General features: G+C 38.9%; 2 protein-coding genes across 2 annotated transcripts in view; one reads left to right on the forward strand and one right to left on the reverse strand.

The window, feature by feature from the left end:
• Nucleotides 1–407: 407 nt before the first annotated feature.
• Nucleotides 408–13,987, reverse strand: LOC137973449 (ribosome biogenesis protein BRX1 homolog). Its single transcript, XM_068820274.1, has 12 exons — nucleotides 13,828–13,987; nucleotides 13,695–13,753; nucleotides 11,942–11,994; nucleotides 10,790–10,833; nucleotides 10,337–10,407; nucleotides 9,485–9,534; nucleotides 9,073–9,146; nucleotides 7,501–7,551; nucleotides 6,018–6,119; nucleotides 4,684–4,717; nucleotides 2,951–3,045; nucleotides 408–2,038 (listed from the first exon to the last, which is right to left on the reverse strand). Exons 1-12 carry the CDS (start codon nucleotides 13,909–13,911, stop codon nucleotides 1,850–1,852), a joined length of 906 nt encoding a protein of 301 aa, XP_068676375.1. The 5' UTR covers nucleotides 13,912–13,987; the 3' UTR covers nucleotides 408–1,849.
• Nucleotides 13,969–21,235, forward strand: part of LOC137973451 (plasminogen receptor (KT)-like) — a 10,388-nt gene continuing 3,121 nt past the window's right edge. Inside the window, exons 1-5 of the mRNA XM_068820276.1 lie at nucleotides 13,969–14,014; nucleotides 16,345–16,486; nucleotides 17,702–17,832; nucleotides 18,329–18,438; nucleotides 21,122–21,235. The exon at nucleotides 21,122–21,235 is cut by the window's right edge and continues 3,121 nt beyond it. Of these exons, the coding sequence (XP_068676377.1) occupies nucleotides 16,394–16,486; nucleotides 17,702–17,832; nucleotides 18,329–18,438; nucleotides 21,122–21,235 (448 nt within the window). The 5' untranslated portion in view covers nucleotides 13,969–14,014; nucleotides 16,345–16,393. The remainder of the gene's footprint in view (nucleotides 14,015–16,344; nucleotides 16,487–17,701; nucleotides 17,833–18,328; nucleotides 18,439–21,121) is intronic.

Below are 21,235 nucleotides of genomic sequence, written 5' to 3' on the forward strand. Positions count from 1 at the left end.
GTACGCGGCTTAATTAATATGCAGCACGGGAGTTTCGGGCTTTCAGACTTTCAAACTCACGCTTTGCATATATAATAAGCTGCGTTCACACGCTGAAATTTTAAGCTAGTGAGCCTCTGACGTCACTTTTCCCTGGATCCAACCCTCTGAGGTCCAATTGGTCAGTTCTGAACGTGAGTAATGGCGGACCGTGAAATCCAAAACTTACACTCAAAATAAACAGCCTTTGGATAAAACTCAAAGCTCACATTTTTGCCAGTTAGGTGTTAAGCGAACACGCTTTCAAAATCTGAAGGAAAAAAGGAAATGATTTTTTGATCATAGTACCACTTTAACGCCATATTGATGGTTAGCATTTGACGCCACGGCGGCCATGTTGTCGGATGGCAAGAACAATAACCTGTCTCTCCACTGGGAACCAAACTTTATTATAAGGCAAATTCTGCGAAAAGAAAGAGACTTTTTTGCAGATACGGCGGCCATTTTGATTTCTATTGTTGTGAAAAAACTTTTGGGATGCTTAGGGGGCTAAACTCTTGTTCTTAGGCCATCGTAGCTTGATTAAGAAAATAACACAAACATTTCAAAAATTGTAACGGTCACTTTTGAAAATGTGTGTTGACTAGCATACGAAACGTCAAGTTTTATAAAAATGCGTTGGAATATAATGTTTATCGCCGCTGTTTGTGTTATTTTCTTAATTAGGGGGCTAAGTTTCCCCAAAGGAAGCAACTGTTTTTATAACATATTGTTTCTTACATCACCAAGAATAATAGACTTATGAAAGATAGGTCGCCAAGCACATTTGAGAAAAAAACTACAATTGCAATTAGTGTCAACAAATAAAAGACCCGTCAAATTACTTCCGTGTAGCATTATGCGCACGCTAGGACGCGCAATGTTTTACACAGGAATAACCTTAAAAGCGACGCAAGCACAAGCGCAAGCATAAGAGCGCTTATTTCACCGTGAAAACGCGCTAACGCAATCTTTCGTTCGCTTGCGTTGTGTGAAAACGAAACAAAGCATAAGCACAAGGAAATTTGCTGTCTGGCCAATTAAGGCACTCGTTCCAGTCTCCCTGCGTCTGAGCATTTAAACGAAATGGTAGCCTGCATAGATGGCGGTTCTGTTGTGTTGGAAAGATAGAGATCTCAAACCGCGAGAAGGCTGAGGCTGAGGTTCCTTTCCCCCGCCCCAGCCTTCTCGAGCCGCTCCAAATCTCTCGCACTCCGGAAAGTACCGCCAGCTACACAGGCTAACAAAATGGCGGAGGGTGTGGTTGATTTTGGTTCGTTTCTCTTTGCATAAGCTACTTATGCTTGCCCTCGTGCTTGTACTTGCCTCGATAGTGAAAACCAGGGTTTCGTGCTCACTTGAAAATTTTCGTGCATGTAAAACTGAACCCTTAAACAAACAATAACAATACCGTGCCCAAAGACGAGAGGAGTTGTGCCTTCCGAATCTAAATTGGTTGTTTACTATGCGCTCATAGAACAATAAACCGTTCGTCGTAGTCTAACCGCGACGCTAAAACAAAAAAAAGATTAGGTCACTGATAAGCTTGCGATTAATTTGTCCTTTGTTTCTCCTTCATGTTTCGTTAGTAAGCTCCAAATGCCAAAGAACTAGCTTACCTTCAACAAAGCAAAAAGTGGCGATTTTAATAGACAGAAAAGACTATCATGTATGTGAGGGAGGTAATAGACAGAAGACAATAACAATGGCTGCCGTTTTGGAATAAGACAGCTTAAAATCTGAAAGCCTGGCGACATCTCACGTTACAAATTCTTCTTCTCTGCGCTCTTCACTTCCTCGCTGAAGCTCTTCAGTTTCTCAATCTCCTCTATCATTTCTTTCTCTCTCTTGCCTTGGCAATATCGATATCTGATTGGGTAACTGTTTGAAAGACGTCATCGACGTCTAAAATGTCCACAGGGAGGTCTTTGTTGGATTCCTTGCGATCCTCAAGGGCGAGTCTCGACTCCACACGATCTCGATACCGCATCGCTGCTTGCTTGCGGATCATTCGGCGATACTAAAGCGAAAAGTCATAGGCCATTAGCACTTCTCCAGTTGTAAAGCAGTTTTGTATATTATATTTAACAGAATAGGTCATTTCCGAGTTCACGTCTGCCTCCTCTTCAAAGCGAGTCTAGGTGCAAAGTTTTTCTTATGAAAGTTAGCTTTTATTCATATGTAAAGTAGAACTAATTACAGTCACAAAAACTTTACACTTAGACACGCTTTGAAGAGGAGGCAGACATGAACTCGGAAAAGGCCTATTAAAATTGACAATTGGTTCGCGCAAATCTGGGGCCTTGATTCGTGTAGTAAGAACTCATACGAGATTTGCGGCTTAAAAATATTGCTTTTGAATAATGTAATATTAGCCACTTCATTATATCGATTACCTTACAACTGTATGATGACAAGTGTTGATTATACCAATAACAGCATCCTAACTAGAAATTGGAAGGTCGTAGGTTCCGACCCTCATGAAAGGAGCATTCGGATTTTTTCCGAGCATCCCCGAGTCATTTGTCAGCTGAACAGAGTTTAACCCGTTCATTCCCAAGATCTAAACGTTCATTCTCCTAACTACTACCACAGATTTATTCGTTGGGTAGTCGTGACAATTTGGTATCATATCAAGATCACATCTGTTACGCTGATAATTATCTTCATTCTCAATACCTATCTGGCTGACATTTCATTTAAATTGTGAAGAGAATTTACTTGCTTATGACTCCTTGGAGTCAAAAGGGTCAATGGCCTAGCTCCCACGAGTCTCCAATAACTCAGTGGTAGAGCATCCGAATTCGTAATCGCCGGAAGATCGGAGGTTCGACTCCTGCAAAGGAGCACTCAGATTTTCCGAGTATATCCGAGTATAACTCTTCGTTCAATTTACCGGGGTTACCACGTGTCTTCGCAGCAAAATTATTACCTCGTTCGGCGATTGATAATGCGGATTTTCGAACAGAGTTGATCCACCGAAACTTCCTTCAAACACACGCACAAGGTTCAACACAAACCGGGGACCTTAAAACACAGCCAACAAACACTGATTAGAGAATATATGAAACGCCACATATTTGAACTACGGAACGAACATGGAATGAAGTATGGAGGATCATCGCAATAGGCCAGTTGCGAGCTTATGTCTGCCTCCTCTTCAAAGCGAGTCTAAGTGCGAAGTTTTTCTTATGAAAATTAGTTTTCATTCATATGTAAAGTAGAACTATAACCAACACAAAAAATTCGCACTTTGACTCACCTTGAAGAGGAAGAGTATTTAAAGAGGTATTATGATCAAAAAATCAAATCTTTATTTTCCTTTGGATTTCAAAACTATGTTAACTAAACTGTAAGTGCCTTAATTTTAAAAAGACAATTAATTATTTTAACTGGAATTTTCATATTTAATGGTCCGCCATTATACCTACTTTAAAATCTTGAGAGAGCTGGATCGAGGAGAAAATGACGTCAAAAACTCACTAGTTTAAGAAGGAAATGCGTTTGTACACGACTGAATTAATATGCAGCACGGAAGTTTTGGGTTTTCAGAATTTTACACTTGGGTTTTGCACACATAATAAACTCCGTTTACAGGCTGAAATTTTAAGCTATTGAATGAATGACGTCAGTTTTCCCTTGATCCAACTCTCAGTGGTCCAGTTAGTTTTGAACGTGAGTAATGGCGGACCGTGAAATCCAAAACGTACTCTCAAAGAAAACAGCCTTGGGATAAAAATTAAAGCTCAAAATTTTGTCAGGCAGGGTTTAACCAAACCCACTTTCAAAATCTGAAGAAAAGAAGGAAGTGATTTTTTGATCATAGTACCACTTTAACCTTGAATGAGGCCAAAAGGGCCAATTTGAGGAGAAATAACTGAGGAGAAAGTGCTGGCTTTGTAATTACATCCGCAAATGGTTAGACTTTCAAGTCTTACAATATTTAATAATATTTAATATTTCTTAGGAGCAAATTAACATGTGAATATGATCAAATGCGCCTTCTCGGATAAGGACTATACACCATAGGCCCCGTCTCACAAATATCCTCCATGTTTACAAGTTCTCTGTAGTGGGACGTTAAAGAACACACACACTATTCGAGAAGAGAAGGGAATGAAGTTCCCGGTGTTGTGGCTGTCCTCTATGAGTGTGTTGTTTCCAGCAGAAGTGGCCGGCTTGGTGTAATATCTCTAAAAAGGCTGGTGCCATACGTCAATAGGACTTTGTCGAGTGCTGCGACATGTAGATGAATTTGCAAACTAAAATGGCGGCCATTTTGGAATAAGGTGTATAGACCCCTTTCATAAGGAAGACCTCAGACAGCAATGGCCAGAACCAGGTTGCTGACCAGCGGTTTTCGTTAAAACAATGGTTTGCTGGGGGTGCTTAGTCTCGCGGGCTCAGAAAACCTGGTTGTGGTCATTGTTATTTAAGGTTTTTCCTTTCAAAATGGCGACCAAATAAACATATTTTTTTGATAAGCCTTCCTAGCCTTGCTACGACGCGCAAATTTCAAAAGAACTTTCGTTTTCAAAATGAGGGCAGTGGGTCAAGTTAACATAAAGACAAAACAATGTAAAAGAGGTCGACATTTATAAAAGTGGTCTATCGAGTTGGAAGAAAAGCCAAAAGGTGAATTAGGAGTGCTACCGGAAAACGTACCAATTTCAAGTAACGATCCATCTTCTTCGACAATCTACAAGACAATCGCAAGAAATCAATGACCATTTTCATGAAGTCAGAATTTCCATTTTCGGTTCTGTGCTTAGTTACCAGGGGTCCGTTTCTCGAAAGTCCGAAGACTTTTCGGTTCCAAAAAGCCATAACTGCCAACTGCTTGTTTTGGGAAGCCCATCTTTTAACATGTTATCAAGGTAACAAAATGCAAAATGACTGTGAAGTTTGACTACTTAAATTCTCTCCGTTCTTGAGATTCAAAGGGAATTGTGACATTCGAAAATGGCCCTCAAAGTTTCGGGACTATCGAGAAACGAGGCCCTGGCCTTTGAATAAAAGTAACACTGGAGTTGACCAAACCTCGTTGCTTTTCTCATGTAAATCATGTTGTTGTAATGCTAACGAGTTTCTATTTACATAAGAAAAGCAGTGAGGTTTGTACAGAAACCTATAAGGGTTGAAACGTGTAACGCGCGTTCACAGCTTCCGAATATTCAGTGCGAACTGATTGGTTGAATGTTTCGGTGCTAAGTACCATATTTGGAAACCCCTCGCTCTTGTTGTTGCAAATATGGTACTTAGCAAATTGAATATTCAGAAGCTTGTTTCCCAGCACACAAGGGGCCGTTACACGTTTCAACCCTTATGGGTTTCTGGTTTGTATCAAAGCAAGGTCAACTCCAGCCTCGCTTTTATTCAAAGGCCTGGTAACTGAGCACAGAACTGTACAATGGTCTATTATACAGACGAATAACGAGGTTGAAGCTATATTGCATTATATAGCAAGGACGGTGTCCTTTGTAAAACCTCCAAACCGTTTATGTGACTCAACCATAATCCAATGATTCGAAAGGGTTTTCAATATAAAAACGAAACCGGCTTTCTACAAGGACCCAGCCATGAAATCATAAGTGACTAAACGATTAAATGAGTAGGTTGATTAACGACAAAAATTATTTATGTAAGAACAAGCAAGTGATCAAATCTATAAATAAAAAAAGAAATAACAAAAAGAATGAATTAATGAATGAGTGACTGAGTGACTGAGTGTCTGATTGAGTCAGTGGGTGAGTGCCTGATTGAGTCAGTGGGTGAGTGTCTGATTGAGTCAGTGGGCGAGTGTCTGATTGAGTCAGTGACTGAGTGTCTGATTGAGTCAGTGGGTGAGTGAGCGAGCGAGCGATCGATCGATTGACCAAATGAGACAGAAGACTGACTGACCGACGACTGCATGCACGCATGAACAAGAAATGATTGAATGAATGAACGAAGTGAACTGAAAAAAAAAATTGATCCCCCCGTTGACCAGACCTGCTTACCTGGAAATTGCGAAACCAAATTCTGTTGTCTTCAATTGAGAAAGACAAAATGTGATCCACAAATGGTTTGCTCTTGGGGTGATAATACGGAGTACTGAAAATCTGAAAATTATGGTACATACATACATATTTATTAATCCTTTGAGTGAGGGACACTATACAGGATGCTAAAAGGTCAAACGGGTCCGACGAGAGTAAATTAAAGCCTACATAAGAGCCTGGCACATAAAGCTTATTAAAAAAAAAAAAAAAAAAAAATCAACCAAATCAATGGCGTTCCCACACGGGGTTCAACCCAGCTTGGAAACACCCAACTGACTCCGCACAGACAGCATCCTCAGGCAGGCTGTTCCAGAGAGGAATTACCCTTGGGAAAAAAGAATACTTGTATGCATTTGAATTTGCAAAAAACCCCATGGGCAAGATCAGAACTTTAGGACGGATTTCACCAAACATAAATTTATTGTTACAAAGTTTAGCCCGTAGCGTTTTCAAAAAACAGCATTTCAAGTCACTTTCAGTTTGGCCAATCCAAGGACATAGAGGCTAATAGCTTTTCGTTGTCAAGAAAGCAGACACGAATGTCGAGGAATTTAAGCAAAGAACTTTCAATTAAGCCTAGACAAAAATAGCCTGAATGCTAAAAGACCATAATTTTTAGTAAGCCTACACTCCTTGTTGATTTTTAATCTGATATAGCCGCCTTGGCGGAGCCTTTTGACGTTAGAAGAGTTGCGATGGCAACGACACCTCACAGAGGTATATTTTGGTTTAGAGAGGGACAAGATTATTGTTAAGGGGTTTTTTGGTAAGACGTACAGTACCGCTTATAACCATTGACCCCTTTCCCGCGTCGTTTCCTCGTTAATTCCGGGGAGAACTAACCGTGCCAAAATTTCCTGCGTGGAAAAAACCGTTCGACCGCGGTGACGCACGGTAACTCCCCGCGGCATAGACGAGGTCTTGCCTCGTCTCGAAGAGAACATAGTTTCAGGTGGTACTGTACGTCTTTGATAACAAATGCAAGTTCAGCCTACATTGCAGTTATAACTGTAAAATTTTGGAAATTAGCCTCCGCGATAAATTCAGCCAATAAACAAATCGTTCACCTACTTCAAGTGACGCCAATCATTTCTAGAAATTCTGAAGTTAAAATAATTGACGTACAATTATTCAGTGTAAGTTAACTTTTAACAAAATACGTGAACTTCTTCTAATACAATGAATTTCTCCTAATGCAGCAAGGTTGTATTTTGATCACGGCATTCCTTCGTGTTGCAGTTGGCCTCTGCTTTAAAAAACATTGACTAAAAAAATCCGTTGAAAAATACAAGGGGAAGCCTAAGATAATTTATCCTAGAGTCGCGTTTTTTAAATGCTTTTTGGTGGCTTGTCCACAAAGCAATGCTTACAGTAATATTGCTAATCAATTAATTGCTAGCTTTTTTACAACCTCATTTTGGTTTTCTTGCACTGGACATACCTGGATAAACATTTCCTTTAAGATAGAATAATGAAGTGTCTCGTCAAATTGCTAAAGAAAACGCAATAAAAATGATATATTATGAACTCAATTCGAATACAAATCACTGTGTGTGTACAGCACACACTCTGATCGGTCAATTATGCATTTTACGCTTTATCCATGTGTGCACCACTGCCGACTGGAACTCTATGCTTCACAATAAGCTCACGCTTTGAAAAAAGCTCTCTGAATTTTAACTGGGATTTTCTTAAATTATGTTGTAAAAATAAAATGTAGACGTGCTGACATGTCGTCACTTCAAACTAATAAAAACGGACTTTTGAGAAAGTCCACACAAAATTGGTAAATTTAAACAGCTCACTTTGCACTTTTCAGTTGTGGTTGCACACAAGACGTTGGAGCCCCACATGGAAGCTACCTCTTACACTTCCCTCGTGCTGGACAATCTCCAGCATGCATCCAGAACTCAATGGTGTACACTGAGCAGTTTACAATCTGTTAAATACTGAAAGAGAAACGGACAACTTCCCTTCCATTCTCTACAAAGCTCTGTCTGCTTACTTAATTTTGGAAAAGTCCACTGTTGACTTGTTTTTATTCCAAGCTCTCTGTAAGTTCGTAATAAGTATTTTTATTGGCCCATCCATGTACCAATGCAATTAATTATTGAGGAGCAGGGTTGGAGCAGTGGTGCAAACACCCATTTGATTCCAAGACTTTGCGTTGTGTGGAGCTACACACAGACCAAAACAAAGCCACTTTCTCTTCGAGCTTCTTAAAGGCATAATTTTATGTTCTGGGTCAAACTTTTTGCTGGTTCAAAATTATTAGGACAGTTTAATTTTTATTTTCTTTGTTTCAGATTATGATAATGAGTATTAGAAAAAAAATCAAATTAAACTGGTTTGAAAAATTTAATACCAAGAAAAAATACAAACTGCAACAGATACAATGATGTATTTTTACCAGGAAAAACAACTCATTATCATAAAATTGGTTTCCTGTTCAAAGTATTAAAGAATAATAAACTTCACCATTAGCCAGCATCAAAAATACCATAACCATAATAAACTTTGTTTGTACCTCCAAAATTTTGCATACAATGTAAGAATTGTTTCCAGTTTGTCTTGGGACCACTGTAAGTCCCAAGAGAAATAAAAACAATGCTTAGGCAAAATTTTGGAGGGGCAAACAAAGAGTATTATGGTATTTTTGATACAGGCTAATTAAAGTGCAGTGGCCTCATGGTTAGTGTGCTAGAATCCGGATCGAGTGGTCCGGGTTCGGGTCCTGGCCAGGGACATTGTGTTGTGTTCTTGGGCAAGACACTTTACTCTCACGGTGCCTCTCTCCACCCAGGTGTATAAATGGGTACCGGCAAATTTAATGCTGGGGGTAACCCTGCAATGGACTAGCATCCCATCCAGGGAGTAGAGTAGTAGAAATACTCTTAGTCACTTCATGCTACAGAAACCGGAGATAAGTGCTGGCCTGATGGGCCTTTCTAGGCTCGTAACAGAGACTTAATTAAAGGGTTTAAGGTGTTTTCAAGAAAAAGGTTTCGCTTACCTTATCAAAAGATAAGATTGGCCGTGATCCTTTTAAGGAATTTCCAGTTAACTTGAGCTCATCCATTGTGTGCACTGGCATTACAAAAACACAAACTGATAATTTTAATATGCCTTTAAAGAGTGACAGGATTCAATTTTTGCAGACTGAAATTTCATGGACTATTCCATTCGGGTCAATCCTGGACATATCTGTGTTTTTGTTGAAATTAGACCCACTAGCCTTGTTAGTATGGACAAAATACAAAAGAAAGGTTCCTTTATAATGCGGCTAATTGACCTACATTGTAAAGAGAGTAAAAACAAAAAAAAATAATATTTATTGGCCACCATTTATGAATAACGGCTATAGCTGACACTGACTGGGCATAAGCAGGTTTAGGAACAGGTTTTACATACAGCTTCTGACTCACCATTTTCAACAAAAAATTTTGCAGATGGCCCATGAGGAGTACATGAAAACCTAAAGATAGACAACAAAGAAAATAAACTCATCACACAGAAATTAACTGTAAAACGATATCTGCATATATGCTTTATTACACTGCAGGGCTTGAAATTGCGACCAATAGAGTCGCATTTGCGACTAAATTTTTCCCTTTGCGACTTGTTGTCACCTTCGCTCTTTCGAAACAAAAGGGTTAGCAGTTGCCACTTTGCTGCTACTTTTGCTAAAATAAATAAATGACAAAATTATTTTGTTTCTCACTGTGAAATTTCTCTGAAGATAGCATAATTGTTGAGTAATTTTATTAGCTGCGATGTTACGTGCACAGCTCCATTCCTTTGATCATTTGCCATTTTCAGTGGTTTCTTTACACACAAGTATTGGGGCTCATACTTTTTTGCTAAGCCACTGACAACACAATGCAACGCGGCGATTTTGCGACTAAAATTTGCGAAATTGCGACTAAATTTTCATATCTTGTCGCAAATTGTGACTGGATTTTTTCGTTAATTTCGAGCCCTGCACTGTAATTTGCAGAATGCAATTCAGCTAACATGTCTGGGAAAGCAACAACAAACATGCAATCCCACAATTGCAACAAAAAAATTCAGCATCTACTGCACTGATGGGAAATGCTGCACATCTCTTGAACACCTCAGAGGCAATTAATTTTTGTCCACAAGATATGTCGCTAGTGATGACAACCAAGGAAATGATTTTTTAAAAAGGGGTTAAGAGGGTCTATGTAATTATTGTTACAACCTGATTTACAATAATAATCAACATTTATTAATTATTATTATTAGATATATCTTACCACATGAAAAGATCTCGTCCTTTTCGCATTTCAAAAAAGACACACTTGTTACAGTTTTTCAACTCACAAACCTACAGCAAAGTACACAAAAATACAGGGTTTTCATTGAAAAAGCTAACATGACAACAAAGAGTAAACTGTAACCGTGGAATTTCACATCGCAGCCAGAGAATTCTTCGATCCGCAGTGCCTAATGAGCACCCTATAAATAAAAAAAGTTTATTTCTACCAAAAAATCAGCAATTGAAAAACTGTTTTGACACCTATGAACAAGTCATTTTATCACTTTTATTCCTTTTGCGATTGTATTATGATGTTAGCAAATTTTGAAACAACATTGCATTGACATTAATCTGATGTTGTTTTGACATTGATTAATCTGATCAAATAGAATAACATGTATTTAATGTTATCTTATCATTTCCACAATGCAGAAAGACCTGGATTACAAACCTCATTTACAACAAAAAGTTTGTCTTTACGGTCTAGCTTGGTTTCTGAAAAAACAAATTCAATGAAAAAATCCATGGATCAATCACCAAAAGAGAGATGTGTAATTGAAAACTACTTTGCACTTTTTGTCAGAGAATGAAAAAATGATTTTCACAGCCTTGCTCCAGACCATGAGTCCCTTGTAACTCAGTGGTAGAGCATTACAGCTGTTAAAAAGAGCAATGTAAGTTCAACCCTTGTTAGGAGCAATTGGATCTTTTCTGAATAATCCATGAATATCAACAAATCTACCTCTTCACTCAGGTAATGTGGTCAAGTGGATGTACCTGAGTGTAAATTTTGTTGTTAAGGGGGTATAACATGCTTTTATGTGGATGAAGATGTTGTTCACCCATTCAGCCCTAAAGTGACCTACTTGACAAGTAAAATCCTCTGTCATTTGACAGAGTAACCTCTGCAACTGTCACTCTTAGGAATGAATGGATTTTTATTATTAAACATGTTGTTGATTATAATAATTGAGATAATACCTGATTAAAATAATAGTTATAATAATGAACTTTATTTAGCATTAAGGCAATAATAATGAGGACACTGAACAGAAAACAAATCAAATGTCATTGAATCATACAACATGTAACTACAATAAGCGACAAAAGTAGTTGAGACACTGAACTGGGAAGACAACAATTAGGGAAAAATCACCTTAACGATAGATTTTCCACTTGCACTCCCCCCTCTCCAATGTTGGTAACGGAAAAAGGAAGAGTTGCCGATAAGAAAACAACATTGTTTGGGGGGGGAGGGGTTTACATGGAAAGACTTTGGGGGAGGGATTTGTCCGAGATTCCTTAAAAGGGAAAGTGTCTCAACACTTTTGACGCTTATTGTAGTTTTTGAGGGGAAGGGGAAAACCAGAGTATCCGGAGAAAACCTGTCGTAGCAGAGTAGAGAACCAACGAACTCAACCCACATATGATGCAGAGTCTGGGAATCGAACCCGGGCCACATTGGTGCGACGCGAGTGCTCTCACCACTGCGCCATCCCTGCATCCCTCAACATAATTACATATAATTTTTTTATAACAAAGGTTCAGTAAAATAACAAATCATCAAAATTTTGATGAAAGTCAGTACTGGCAATTAACATACCAGATTTGGAATGGGGTAATATCGCCTGTAAATCAAGCATCAGGTGTCTTGCTCTGGAAACAATAATTTAAGAAAAACATTATGAAAAACCCTGCCTGTTACCCTAGAGTTAAAACCAGCCACTTTCCTCAGCAAGTAATGAAACCCTGGCCTTTACACCTTATTATTATTATTATTATTATTATTATTATTATTATTATTACATGAAAATTGTCTCAGATACCTGCCAAACTTTCTTACGACAAATGTGAACGACTAGTGTTTCGACTTTACCATAGATTTTCCAATATGATAATTGCCAAAGGTTTCTGAAGATTTTCTGATGTTTTGCACACATTGATAAAGAAAACCTGAAGCTGAACAGGGCATGCAACTGACAAGTTAGTCTGGAGGACACAAAAATACGTAGTGACCTTTTTGAATGTACATTCAATGGGTAAAATAGCAACACCCATAATTTTTTTCAGCCAGGTTTTTGCACTCTATATTAAGAGAATGCAATTTCTAATCCTAGGTGTCTTGTGCATATGGTGGTGAGCTTTAGCAAATTTTCGGTGCCATTTTGAATTACCTCATGTGCACACTGACATGTCACATGCGCAAATGACGATCATGCACCTTACATGTATGATTGTTTGTTCCTATAAAATTGTTCCTTTTCCTACCTTTCGCCTTGCTTCCAAAAGCAACTGTCGAACGCACTTCAATAACTGAGTGACTACTACTAATTTATACAGTATCTTAGAAATCTTAGCTGTTCAGGAATTTTACTGCTTTCTGACCACCACTGAGTTTTCCAATCATATTAAAGTGTAAAACAAAATTTGACTGCCTCCTTTATAAGGGATGCTTCTTATTAAGGAACGGAATCCAAGTTTGAACACGCCATTGTATCAACATTATTCTGATCAAATAAAGAAAATTCAGATATTTCACTGCTTTCTGACCATCACAGATTTTTCCAGTTACTGGAAAGCACAGACATTCCCAATCCTTTGGGACAGTGGAAGATGAATTGGAAAATCAGGCATTTTTATTTTCCTGGCTTCTATGTTGATTTACAATAATTTCTGACTTATGAAAACTCTCATTGGTAATGTCAGTGACCAGAGTTTATCGCATGTCACAACCATTCCGAAACAATGGCGCGATTCTAGAATACCTGGCCACTGTTGTATTTTTGTGGTGGCATCCTTTGAAGAACAAGGCATAATTATAACAAAAGACGCTATTCATATCCAAATTAAGTGGCCAGGTACATGTATTCTAGAATCAAGCTGACAAAATAGTGAACGAGTATTCTGAAATCGATCCCCCAGAAATGTTAAGAATGATGAAAGGCTAAAATGGCCTGGAGGGTGTAAACTGCACATTGCAGGTTGCTGGTCACTGTTTCACCAAAGCTGAAACAACCCAAAACTTTACTAATGCTAACATTCTAGGCCTAAAAAAACAATGTTAGCCTAAGGTTAGCATTTTGTAAAGGTTTGGGTTGTTTCAGTCATAGTAAAACAATGACCTGCAACCTGCAACCTGCAACCTACACTTTACACCCTCCGAAAAATGACCTCTTCTTTGGTTTACAGTCATCTCGCCCCAAGTGCAAGGACGATTCGCCACCACCCATTACGTTATCACATTGTTGTAAATCTCCAACAACTTTTCCACTTAACGTACGAAGAACACTTGGTGGCGAGTTGAATGTCAACGCACTTTTTGGGGTACGAGATGACTTGTTCACTTTTCTTCATACCTGTGCGAAATACCACGTGCACAGAACACCAAAACGCGCTGCTTGTTTGTCCATTTTCCCTGAAATCAAAGGCTGCAAAATCTAATTTACTCTATCAAAATAACAAAATTGTAGATTGGGAAACTGTAAATACCTTTTTCGTTTTTGTTTTCTTAGTGGGCACCCCATTAGACTCTGTTGAATTCTCCACATCTTTTGCCTTTCTTTTCTTCGCCATTTTGAAATTTCGATATACTTATACAACATCAACAATGTGTGTCAAAATGCCGCTGTTCAAATAGCACGCAGACTCAAGTTATAGAGATCAAAGCTTCTCTGAGGTATGTTTTCATGTAAAAATTAGACATTTCTCGGTTCCCATCTGTCTTTGCTTGCAAATAATCGTTCCAGATTTAGAGTGTTCATAATTAACTCATTGCTCTCACTGACATCTAATCTTTGACTCGTAGAATCCTATAATGTCGTTGCGTGACTTTAGTCGAGGTATTTAACTTGCCACTAGGGAACTAAGATATTGGAACGACCAACGACCAAAAACCAATGACTTAATTGCTTGCATCATCTGCAATTTTTTTTCAACAAAAGAGGTGCAGAGTAGGATCATGGCATTACGACGTACATTAGATCTCGATCTGATCTCGAGGCTTTTACTTCGTGTAGAAGACACACATGACATAAAACAATAGAACAAAAATCGTTATAAAACAATACCTAATCAGAATTCGAAATCCTTAAAGAATTCGAAATCTCTGTAATGTAGATTTCTATGATTCATTGTAATAATTTTAAGAGTTAGGATTGTTTATTTATTGATATAGTTAGAATGTTAGTTATTAATTGATCATGTATATATACATATACAATTTTTATTTTTTAATTTTTTAATTTCACTTTTCTCGGCATATTAGCATGTATTTGCTAGGGGCCTAATCAGCCTCATCAACTGGAGTTGAAATAAAGTTACTTACTTACTTTAAAGACCCCTAAAGCTTTTGTTACATTATGTGTGTCTTCTACACGAGGTAAAAGCCGATCTCGACCTAAGTTGCATTACTTTTAATATTAGATAAACCGTTCATGTTTTGGCAAAGCAACAGAGCTAAAAATCTCATCTGGCAGGCGTCAGTGATCTGTCTTGTTATGCCGAGGTCTTGACTTAAGCCTCTTTGACATATCACATCAAGCTGACCATATTTTTATGACCCCACCATAACCCTAACCCTAACCCGGCAAAGGAATGGATAGCGTTTTCGGCCTAAAACGTTATTGCTTCTAATTAATTGAGATTAAGATTAGAATTCAGATTAAAGATTGAGATTCAGGCCTAAAACGATATTTTACCTCAAATCCAACCTTTGTTGGTTAGTATTCAATGTATGGTGGGGTCATACATAGTGTTTTGGTGTTTCATTTTGCTGTTTCGTGGTTTATTAATGCCCATAATGTGTGGTTTCTATAGATAGGACATAGTTTTGGAGTGAACCTATTTTAGATGTTGTTAACCCATTCACCCAAGGGGCCCTCATTGACGACTAAAATTGTCTATCATTAGACAGCGTAAAATCTGTAAGTTCTCACTCTCAGCAGATAGGAGTAATGAACTCTGTTCCTGTTATGCTTACACATTTTGCAAATGAATAAAGGGATTAGCTTCCACCTGCATTAAGGTCACACACATGCACTTTGGCGCCAAGGTAATGAACACTGTGTAAAGCCGGTGATCAACAAATATTGCGGCTCTTCTTCTACAAATGTTGATCAGTATGTCATGCAACGTTAAATGTTGGTTGAAGGTTGTTGAACAAAATAGAGATGACTTCTATTTTGTTCAACAAGTTGCCGCTTCCAATCGTTTTCCAGTCTCGCATTCACATGACTTGGAAGGTTCAAAATGGTGGCCGCAATATGTGATGTCTTTATTTGAATGGAACCAAGGCCAACAAGGCTCGCAGCACGCAATGACAACAACCTTTCATCATCCGACATTTCCAAATTTGCTGCCAAAACTGGAAAATTAATGTTTTTTAGCCATTTAACAAGTCCCAACATTGTTATTCAACAGGCTGCAACATTGTGCAACATTTGTTGAGCAACAAATGTTCCATGATGTTGAACCGACTGTGTCACCAGCTTAACCCATTGACCCCTGAGAGCGGGACTTAATAGATTTTACTCTGTCTAACACCAGACGATTTTGCTCGTTAATGGTTGGGGGGGGGGGGGGGGTGGGGTCCTACAGTGTTTGAGGTGTGAATAGGTTGAGGTTGTCCAAGCATGTGTTTGGTAATCCATTATAAAAAACAATGCAGAATTTGAACAGAGCTTTATTACTTATTGTTTACTGTTAATATTTACGTTTTCAGTGCAATTCAAAAATGTTCCTGAAATAACTGTGCATCACAAACGATGCCTTAATTAAGCAAAGAAAGCAAAAATTAAATGTTTGTGTGAATAATATCCTTTACTTGCAATTAGGTGCGGAAAGATGGGATTTTCAAACACTTGAAAGGAGTAAAAGGTTTAGTTTCTGGTGTTTGAAAACCCTGGTGAATCACTCACATTTGTAGTTGACTTCTTCTACTTACATGTAATTCAACTCTTTTTAAATGGTCTTAAAATAATAGCATTCATACATTATAATTATCTCCAGTGGCAGCTTTAGGCACCCAAAGGTCGAGAACCATACAACAGTCTGAGAAATGGGTGCCATTTTGGGATCAGCTATGAAAGAGACAATGGAGGAAAATCTGAAGAAAAGTCAAGAATTTATGCTACAAACTCAAAAGATGCAGGTTTGGAATTTATACACCTTATTCCAATATGGCCGCCATTTTAGTATTCTTTTGTTTCGATGCAAATTGGCCCTTGTGGCCTCGCTTTCAAGCGTAAAATTTAAAAGAATATTTAACCCTAAATGAGGCCATAAAGGCCAATTTGCATCGAAACAAAAGAATACTAAAATGGGGGCCATTTTGGAATAAGGTGTATTCAGTTGCTGTTTTTTTACAATATGGTTGACCACAGCAATATTCTTGTTTAAGTTTTAAACAGAAGAGGTGATTGGGGGCAAACAGTGGAAGGTGAAAGTAACAATATTGACTTGAATCTCCAAGACTTGAAAATGAAGTTAAACAACATGGTGTTGTGTGTGTGTTAGTTAAAAAAGACCAAAAGTTCCCCTCTCTCCACCCCCTGCAGTTTCTTGTCTCCCCCAACAAAGGAAGGAAATTATTCTGAGCCTAACCCCATTCTCTACGGTCTCTACAGCCTTATGTGCTACCTAGCACGATGAGGATTAACTATCTGACTGACTGACCGACCCACCCAGCCACCCACGCACCCACCCACCCAACCAACCAACCAACCAACCAACCAACCCTATTCTCTGTCAGTGGTAGACTAATTTGAAGCGGAGGCAAGAACAAACTGAAGAAAAACCAACTGAAGAGTGTTAACTGAAAAGAAATTGTGCTGCCTCTGAATTAAGGATAATAGAGTGTTGGACGGTTTGTCCTCTCTTAAGTACTACCAGAAACCCATAAGGGTTGAAACGTGTAACGGCCCCTTGTGTGCTAAGAAACAAGTTTCTGAATATTCAATTTGCTAAGTACCATATTTGGAACAACAAGAGCGAGGGGTTTCCAAATATGGTACTTAGCACTGAAACATTCAACCAATCAGTTCGCACTGAATATTCGGAAGCTGTGAACGCGCGTTACACGTTTCAATCCTTATGGGTTTCTGGTACTACTGGTACACTCCCATTAATGAATTGTCTCCAAAGACACTCAGCCAGCTACCTAAAAAGAGGCTACTCTCCCTTATAGAAGAGAGACAAAGAAGAGAGACAAGTTCATGCCCTCCTCCATTATCCCTTCCTTTTTCCTGGTTTTTGTCTTCTGACCTTGTGACTGCATAAGTCATTGCATTCTGTTTAAAAGTTGTACTAGATAACGATAATATGAATAGGTTTTGCAATCACTGAAAAAACTCTGTGCCATTTGTAGTTAGGAAGACAACTGCAAATGCAGAATGCCATGAGGGAACGGCAAATGTCCATGCAGCTGGCTGGAGCAAGAGAGATGTTCTATTGGCTGGCGTCATTTTATGGTATTGCCACGGTGGGAATGCTTGTAGGGTATGTACATCTCTTGACAGTTGATTTCTTTCTGAAAGAGGCAGTGTGGCACTATACTTTCTCGGAAGACCAAAGATTGAAACCCAAAAATTTGCTATATTTTGGGGATTGTATTGTCACAAATCGTGTGCGTTAGGTTTGTCTCTTAGTCTGTGTTCGTGTTCATAACAAGCCAAATTCATGAGATCTTGAGTGCCCCAAAGAACTTATTTCTGAACATTGGATGGGCACAATATGGGCAGGATTCTTTGGTATGTTTTGGGAGTCTTCATGAGGCATAAGGCTTGCAAAGATCTGGCACTGTCCGGCTTAGCTAACTTTTTTTTGGACAAATCCGTGGAAAGTTTCCCAGGTGCAATTTAAATTGTAGAAGGTCATTCACACGACTACTGAAGAAAATTGCTTCTCCATGGTGATCAGCCGTTTCCCATGAAAAAAGGACGGACAATCCAATTGGAACTTTTGCGTTCTCTGATTACCATGGCGATCATTGTAGGTTCAAAAGATCCAAAAGTCCTGCAGCACTGGTTCCATTTCTGCCCCTTACATTCATTGTTGCTTATCAGGCGGATTATGTATATGGTACCAAGATGAACAGGATAAGGGGTGAGTGGTTATTTCTGACTTCAGTCTTTAGAACGATTCTAATGCAAAGTTATATTTGGAGGTGACGTTTCGTTGACGCCGCCGTTGTAGATCTTAAAGTCTCTAATATATATGGTTTGCAACCAATCCCTAGCTGTAGCTGATGCCATTGCTGGTTGACGAACAAAGGAACTACATGTAATGAGAGATCTTTTGGTTTCCTCCATCAACATGGCGTTGATGACGTAACGTGAAAACCACCTATAGAGTGTTTTCACTCACGTGATCAGTAACCTTGTTTTTCCACCGAAACAAAAGAAAACGTTTGAATGACAACAGAGCTTAATTCCCCAAGGATTGGTTGGGGACACCAACATGCACACCGTTCCTTTGTTTAGGGACATCAACATGGCCGCCGTGACGTCACTTGAAAAAACTCTATATCTCACTGTGCAGAGAGAAGCACTTCATCATTTTCACGTGTGTCCTTTACCGGGTCCGGCTAGATTCTAGAATACCCAGCCACTAAAATCTGGAAGTTAATTTAAGACCTGCATCCACAGTCCCGCAGTCATCTATACACAAAAGAACACAAGACCAGAGTAACACTCGATTATTACTCGTTCTTAAAGAGTTGCACCCGAGCGAACACAGTGCAAAAGAACACATTAATACTCGATTATTATTCGTTCTAAAAGAGTTGCGCCAGCGAGAGCACTGGCTATACACTCAGTGCGGGACTGTTGGAGCAACAGTTATATACTCCATGAATTCAAATATTCTATTAGAGGACAGACGCACAGCTGACGTCATCATCAAAAACTTGCGTCTGTTCAGTAATAGATCACAGAAAACGTCAAAGTGTGGTAAGAAAATCGGTGACACAATGGGCTATCGCCTCGGGAACGTGTGCCACTTTTTTGTTCGTACAATGTTTTGACGTCATCTGTGATCTTTTACTGAACAGCACGGCAACATGGAATCAATTTGTTAGGCAGAACCACCTTGTACAGTGTAACGGATTAATAATAGTGAGCACCACAGTAAAGGAAGGCTCAGAAGCCTTCATTTGAAGATTGACTTTTTATAGTTTCCTCTGGACTCAAGTTACAACACCTGAAAGCATGAATAAACTTTAGCCTCCAAGAAAAAGCCCAGTAACTTTCACTTGTCTTATCTGAAAGACTCCGTATTCAAGACTCTTCCTGGAAAGCTCAGAGTAAGCTGGACATCTTCACAAGCTTTCACTCTATCCTTTCATAACAATCATAATAAAGACTTTATTAACGTGTAAAACTTATGTTTCTAAGCACAAGTGCTGCGTTAAAGCTAACTCTTGCTACAGAATAAGTTTAAACCGGAGGCGGAGGAATTAATGTTTGCAAACAATTTTTTTCGAAATGTTGTTTAAATAAGTTTTCGTATCAGGAAAAGTGAATTTTTGAAGCGGTCATTTCCTGGGCGCGGCCATGTTAAATAATTAGGGGCCTTAAGATCTTCGAAGGCGACTTAGACGAAAACGTCATCTCAAAATAGAACTTTGCTCTATCATAATTCTTTCTCGACTATTCCGTCTCGTTGACGTAGTACAGTGTGGGCGGAGTATAATAAAAATAAATCGGTACGAGCGGTTTCAGACACCCTGCCCGGAGAGCCTCTCTAAAACTCACCACATGGTGCCGCAGCTCAAGTTTTTAGGCTAGTCACTCCGGTCAAACCGCATCATATTATTGACAAGGTCATAATAGGAGTGCGATTGAGACTTGGCCTGGCTTTAAGACTGTCTCCAAGCAACGACTTGCGCATGCTCAATAAAGACTTAACATGATTTCAGCAGAGTCCTCTCTTTCTTGTACACTTATATAAGAAAGGCTCTGCTGGCAGGGTGAGTTTCAGAGTGAAAATAGAGAATGAAAGATTCTCTGTTGCATGCTCAGGTTGTCGTCAAAACCTCAAATTTGGTGATTTCACGTCGTCGTTATGAAGAGGGCCGCAAACATACTTGCTAAAACCCGTGCTGCACGTGCAGCACGATTATTTATGCTCTTTTAACCAATGATATCATTGTTTTGTGACATTTTTCGTCGACGTCACCGTCGTAGATCTTAAGGTCCGTATTTTGACGTTTTAGGTTGCCATACTGTTCTAACACAAACAGCTTTTGTCCAATAGCAATTCGGCAACCGTAACATATCACAATTAATCAATATGACGGCACAAGAAAACAAAAATGGACGATTCTAAAACTTATTTCTTTCGGGTACAAACGCTTTCTTTAAAAAAAAAACATTTTACCGTAAAGGCTATTTCCTTTGATTTGAAGTTACATGTATCTTTTGTTAGATTGGAGAGGGTGAATGAGGACACTAAAATTCAACTTAGGCAGACGAAGATAAATCACTGGTGGAAGAAGGTTACTCTCACCTTTGACCAATTCGGCTATCTCAGTTTTGTACCCAATGTAAACTCTTTGGGAATAAAACGTTTTGTTCAAGGTGTTTCCATATCATTTAAAAGTGAATGCTGCATTATAATGCAAATACAATGCGCAAAGAATCTTAACCCCGGGAGATTTGAATTGAGTACAAACAACTCTTAAATATTAACTTAGATCTTATCTTCACACTAAAATATAATGTAGGCCCAAGACTAGAAGAGACACGGCTGTTGCCTTACGACAGGAATGTATCAATTCCTTTTTCAGATGAAGCTGAAAACATCATGAAAGAGGAGCGGTCCTTTTTGGAACTTCCCTGTGGAATGCCTAACTTTCAAACAATCGAAGAGGCACGGCTGAACACAGAAAATAGAAGATCCT

Source organism: Montipora foliosa, chromosome 10, assembly GCF_036669935.1.
Source record: "Montipora foliosa isolate CH-2021 chromosome 10, ASM3666993v2, whole genome shotgun sequence".
Taxonomy (NCBI): Eukaryota; Metazoa; Cnidaria; class Anthozoa; order Scleractinia; family Acroporidae; genus Montipora; species Montipora foliosa.

Bases quoted from the DNA above. Each gene is read 5' to 3' on its own strand.
- LOC137973449 (XM_068820274.1), bottom strand. From the start codon at position 13,911: ATGGCGAAGAAAAGAAAGGCAAAAGATGTGGAGAATTCAACAGAGTCT. The intron at 10,408-10,789 runs GTTTGTAATCCA...ACTTTGCTGTAG, and splicing joins AACTTTTTGTTGTAAATGAG to GTTTGTGAGTTGAAAAACTG. The intron at 4,718-6,017 runs GTAAGCAGGTCT...ATTGTCTTGTAG, and splicing joins TTTGGTTTCGCAATTTCCAG to ATTGTCGAAGAAGATGGATC.